The following is a 5,893-nucleotide window of genomic DNA, read 5'->3' as shown; positions in this document are numbered from 1 at the left end:
CCCAAATTGTCCTACCTTATGATCAGGACAACATTGTCTTTTCCACTAGAAATTTAAAAAAATTAGCAAAAGAATTAAATTACTAGTATGCATGACAATTAGGAAAAATAAGAAAGAAAGAAGAGAAACAGTAGCTTTTACCTTGGTAAACGACAAGCACCGCCTCGTCTGAATACTTCCGACAAATGTCAGCTAATAACATGTTGAGACACGTGTAGAGTCAGATTTTCTTGAGCAGCCATTAAAAGAGACTTGTAGACCGTACCTTCCTCCAGCATAAGCACTAACCACGGTTAATGCGACTGTCAACCATAGTTAACTGGCGCCGCTTTAATTCTAGTATTTTTTTAATTATTAGTTTCTATATACACTTCATTCAAATCCTTTCTCTCTCCCTCTGTTTAATGTTTCAGCTTCCCTTTCTCTCTCTATCTCTATCTCTATCTCTCTCTTTTCGGGGATCATCGTATGAACTGATGCAGCCGCCTTATGAGACCTTCGAAGCTCCGTTATCTAGTTACCGACTGTGTTTTAATCGGTGTTTAGTTTTTCTTAGTGTGAGATTCGCTAGGATTTTGTACAATCTGCTTTGAAAATTATTCGATTTTCGGGAGAAACAATCAGAATCTCTGTATTTAAAGCACTGATTTGATTATTTGACTCAATTGGTGATTGTAAGTTTTCCATGGATTCATTCTTCCAGAATGCATACATAGTTAGGTGTAGCTAGTTTTTCTTAGCTTTGTCTGTTTGGTTGGGTTCGCCATTTCTTGTTAGTTGAAATTTCGAATCAAAAACCCTAGAAGTCTATTTGTTTAAGCTTCTCAGAGAAGCAGAAGTTGAGGTTCGAAAAAAAAAATCGAATGGGAGAAGTTGAGAATTCAACAGAAATGACAGTTTCTACTGCTTCTGGAGAAGCTATGAGTGCGTCTTCTTTCGGCTGTCAAGCGGTGCCACTCTCGCTTCCTCCACCAAAGAAGAAGCGAAATCTCCCCGGAATGCCAGGTATGTATAAAATAGAATTCACCATTTGAATTTCCCAGATTGCAGCTTTGAATTAATTGTGTTCCTGTGCCTTATTCTGATATTCAGATCCAGATGCTGAAGTGATTTCTCTATCGCCAAAGACACTAATGGCTACAAATCGATTTGTTTGTGAGATCTGCAACAAAGGCTTTCAACGGGACCAGAACCTCCAGCTTCACCGGCGAGGTCATAACTTACCGTGGAAGCTCAAGCAAAGAACAAGTAAGGAGCCAAAGAAGCGGGTCTATGTCTGCCCGGAACAATCTTGCGTTCACCATAACCCAGCTAGAGCTCTCGGTGACCTCACCGGTATCAAAAAGCACTTCTGCAGAAAACACGGCGAGAAGAAGTGGAAGTGCGAGCGTTGCTCGAAGAAATACGCTGTACAATCAGATTGGAAGGCACATATGAAAACTTGTGGCACTAGAGAGTATAAATGCGATTGTGGCACTTTGTTCTCCAGGTTTTCAATTTATCAAATCACTGATCAATTATTTGTCTGGATATGCGTTTGTTCTTTACTGATTTTTGTTCTTTTTCTCTTTGGGGTTCAAGGAGGGATAGCTTCATCACACATAGGGCATTTTGTGATGCTTTGGCGGAGGAGAGCGCGAGAGCTCAAACTTTCACCATTTCGGGTAAGGAGGAGAATGCCGATATTGTCAAGAATGCAGTCGCAGTCGCATCGCCGCCGCCGCCGCCACTTACTCCCTCTACTACTGTGGTTTCTCCGGGTCTGTCAGTTCAAAGCTCAGGTGAATAAATATTTATATGTATATATGTACAGTCTACCTGTGTTGGTCAAACTAGGGGTTTGAAAATATTTGTTGGATATCAGATTCAATCATGTTTTTTATTATTATCTTTGGTTGAAAGGAGATGATGGCAGATTTGGATGTGTTCTCAACTGGGTTTGGTGTTTTTCAAGTGATTTTGTCTTTTTCATAAGTGAATTAACAAATGTGTTAGTTGCGTCTTGCGTGTATATGTTTTTTATATATATATTCAAGTCATAGAGAGAGAAAGGTTAAAGTTTGTTGTGATTCACGGGCACAATTTGCATATTCGAAGTAAAAAGCTCAAAGATCGAAAAGCTGATAAGTAAGAATATCATATGTGATATGGGACAAAGGACGCCATTATTGCTTCTAGCTTTTACTACTCTAAAAAGCTTTTGTTATATTAGCCTTTTTCATCATACAAAAAGTTATCTCTTTGGTTAAATTAAAGTTCTTTGGGGTTTGCAGTATTTTCTTTGATCTTTCTTTCATTGTTTATTCTGTTTGCAGAATTAGCAGAGAACCCAGTTAATAATATTTCAGCTGCAACAACACCAGTAATTACAGCGCCTACAAGCACTAGTCCTACATGCTCAACAAGCAATGTATCTGCAAGTCATGTATTTGCATCCACAACATCAACAGCAATCCCACAAGCATCAACAAGTTCATATTCTAATCTCATTTGCTCCTTAACTCGCCCAGATTGCCTCCCTCAGATCCCAAATTCTACCAGACCCTTATTAGAACCAGCTCCCTCACTCTCCCTCTGTTCTTCCCTTTATCTATCCAACACAATCTCCCTCTTCTCAGACCAAGACCCTCAACAACACTACACTCCCTCACCCCAACCCGCCATGTCCGCAACCGCATTGCTTCAAAAAGCAGCACAAATGGGCGCAACGTCGTCCAACACATCATTCCTTCGCGGTTTGGGATTGTCCGTATCCCCTTCCGCCGGGCAAGATAATAACCAATGGGATGTTAAGCCGGACACCAATTCAGTGGCAGCTGGGCTTAGCCTTGGTGGGGAAATGATGATGAGTACAGCTCCGTTGTTCGGGAACAAACCGACCACGCTTGATTTACTTGGGCTGGGCATAGGCGCTAGCTCTGCCTTCTTAAATTCATACGGTGGCAGCTTTAGTCTTGCTGCTGCCGCAGCATACGGAGGAGGGCCTTCGGACGAGGCGTGGGATACTGCACCTGATAAAAAGCCAAATTAGTTAGAGAGGAGAGCAAGACACAGCTCCGAGTTTTGCCCAGGTATTTTTGTCAGGGGCAAAAAAGACAAATTTCCCATCTCAATATTTTAATCGACTTTTGTTGGTCAATACCAAATATGCTTAGAAAAGGTTCATAGAGTAGTTTCAAACGTAAGAAACTTCCTATCATTTTCTTTGGTATGATATTATATAAAATACTATAATATATAGGACGTGTATATACTTTTCTAGGAACTTTGTTACTTTCTGGTTTACAGTTAATTTAAATTATAATATATATGAGGAGCCCTTACAGAGGAATGAGTGTAAATCAAAATTCTCTAGTAATTAAGAAAATTAAAGCAGAAAATGTCTTCTGATTTTGATATTAGCTTCTAATCTGATATTTTAACACATCAGATCCCTAATCCAATTAAATCTTTTTAGGTAGGCTAGGACTCGAACTCGAGATAATGTTAAGCCAATTTTATTGGCATGACTTAAAATTATATTTTTTTAAATTCAAAACATGATTTTTACAAATTTTCTATAATTACATACAAAGAATTATTTTCAAGGTTTTTAAAATTATGAAAATATAAAGTTCCTTTTGAACTGTAAATAAAATAATTAAATTTTTGTTAATAGAATTTTAATTAAAATTGATTATTGTTGTTTGTTATGAGAAATTTAATGTGTTGAAATGATGGTTGAAAGCTTAATGTACCAAATAAAGAACAATGAAAGGTGAAGATGGTTTAATTGAAAAGGAATAAAAATAGTAAATAAGAAAGGTAGGTTTTGGTAATTAATAAAAGTGGAGAGGAGAGAAAAGGATAGATAGGGAAAAGCAGAGGGCGGTCAAAATAGGGTGTGAGGATAGTCAAAAATAGTAAGGGAAAAATGACAGTGGGAGACAGAAGCAGAGGCAGGTAGCGTGTTATAAATGAATAGGTAGGGGTGAATAGTGGGGTCCTTAAACGTAATTATGGAGGCTCTGTCTGTCCTCTGCTGACTCTGGAAGAAGATAACATGCATGGTGCGTTTCAGCTGTGTGCCCAAGGACGACGACTACGTTTTTCATAATATCTACACTACCCCCAGACTGCATATTCCTTTATTTAGAGACTATATATATATTCTTTTATAACAGTGTTTATGAATTCCGAATGGAGGATCCGAATGTCTCAACGAATCTTCCTGGACTAACCTGTAAAATAGAATCCAAGATCGGAGAGGGTTGGAGTTCCACGAACCAGTTTCAATGCCTAAGGTGCTTATAAAGGAGTGAAAAGTAAAGATTAAGTGCTTAGAAGTTCGTGAGAAGGTTTGATTATAGGTTTGTGAACAAGCTCGATTATAATGTTCATTAGCAAGTTTGGTTCAATTATTTTATTAATAATACTATTTCTATCAAGGGAGAAATGTAAAACGTAGGTTTATGTGAACTTTGATTTTGTAGATTTCAAAAATATGTAGATTAGTGTTAAAAAAATCAAATCAATATAATTAATGAACATAATTAATGAGTTGTTCGCGAACGAAGTTCATGAACTGAATTAACGAGCTGGTCACGAGCAAAGCTCATCAACAAGTTCGTGGGACACTCATGAGCAGCTCACGAACAGAATGTTGAGCTCGAGTTCATTAATTTTTTGACGAGTCAAGTATGAGTAAATCAAAGCTCGGTTCGATTCGATTAAAATCATAGAGAGAAGCAAGAAAAACACACAGACTTTATATAAAATAATTTTTTTAATTAATGATGTTGGACAGCTGATAACAGTACTCCCTCTCTAAATAATTATAAATCAGTTTTATATTCAAAATAATTTATTAAATTTTTATTATTAATAATAGATGAATTGATTGTTTACTTTTTTTTTTTTTTTTTTATAGCTTAAAGTGTTATTTAGTTCATGATCCTATCTAAAATTTTATCATTTGGGTTCTGATTTATTTTATTTTTTTTGACAACAGGTTCTGATTTATTATTTAGTCATATTTGGACAATAAACTATCCTAATAAATTAGATGAAAACTTGATAAACCCGTTATCCCCCTGATACGTGGTGATATTTTGACACCTGGACTTGATACGTGACACGTCTTAAAGTATATTTTCCACTTATATAAGAATAATTAATTAGATTTAAAAAAAATCTCAAAAATCTAATTTATCAAGTCTAAGTGTCAAAATATCATCACGTGTCAATAGAATAACAGTTTTGTTGGGTACCTGCAGATAGAGTACTTATTGTCATTCCTACTGTTTATCCTCGTATTTTAATAATATATTATAAGAGCCTTACACTACGCCAAAACCCTCTTTAGACGACGGTTAAAAATCGTCGTCCCGCGAGATATAAATCTGTCACGGGGCTCGCTGCCGTTTATTGCACCTTCAGACGACGGTCAGATTCTGTCATGTTTCATCATCACACATGACATTAGCCTATTTTCTTACTGTCATCTTTCCCTTGTTACGATGCAACTTATTTATTACTGCCGTCACCTTTAATGTCATCACATGACATTCTGACAATTAAAACCGTCAGGTTAGCGTGTGGGAAATTGACATATTTAATTTGAGATGACAGTTTGTATAATAAATTCTGCCGTTATAGCCTGTTTAGATGGCACGGGTCTTAATCAACCATGTCAAAGGAGTTTTTTTCATATGACAGAAACATTTTTTTAATGTCTTTTTATTGCTGTTTAGATGACATTTTTCAAAATTAAAATGTCACTTTATGCTTTCTTCTTTGTTTGAATTTCTGGTTTTTATACCTGAATACAGAAACATTCTAAAATATGAAGATTAAATTCTGTATAACAATGGTTTCAATTTTATTGGAGACCAATACTCATAATATGTTTACA

At 36.3% G+C, this 5,893-nt stretch overlaps 1 protein-coding gene across 1 annotated transcript; it reads left to right on the top strand.

Annotated features, from left to right (window-relative positions):
• Positions 1–371: 371 nt before the first annotated feature.
• On the top strand, positions 372–3,292 carry LOC136235556 (zinc finger protein GAI-ASSOCIATED FACTOR 1-like). The gene is made up of 4 exons (XM_066025290.1): positions 372–1,005; positions 1,093–1,489; positions 1,582–1,781; positions 2,316–3,292. Exons 1-4 carry the CDS (start codon positions 864–866, stop codon positions 3,029–3,031), a joined length of 1,455 nt encoding a protein of 484 aa, XP_065881362.1. The 5' UTR covers positions 372–863; the 3' UTR covers positions 3,032–3,292.
• The last annotated feature ends 2,601 nt before the right edge of the window (positions 3,293–5,893 follow it).

The sequence above is a fragment of the Euphorbia lathyris genome, chromosome 7 (assembly GCF_963576675.1).
Source record: "Euphorbia lathyris chromosome 7, ddEupLath1.1, whole genome shotgun sequence".
Classification (NCBI taxonomy): domain Eukaryota; kingdom Viridiplantae; phylum Streptophyta; class Magnoliopsida; order Malpighiales; family Euphorbiaceae; genus Euphorbia; species Euphorbia lathyris.
This window is presented reverse-complemented; position numbering and strand designations above follow the sequence as displayed.

What these genes read in the sequence shown, in the direction of transcription:
- LOC136235556 (XM_066025290.1), top strand. Translation starts at nt 864, where the DNA reads ATGGGAGAAGTTGAGAATTCAACAGAAATGACAGTTTCTACTGCTTCT. An exon ending in AAATCTCCCCGGAATGCCAG is followed by an intron (nt 1,006 to 1,092) that starts GTATGTATAAAA and finishes TCTGATATTCAG; the next exon opens with ATCCAGATGCTGAAGTGATT. An exon ending in TCTGTCAGTTCAAAGCTCAG is followed by an intron (nt 1,782 to 2,315) that starts GTGAATAAATAT and finishes TTCTGTTTGCAG; the next exon opens with AATTAGCAGAGAACCCAGTT.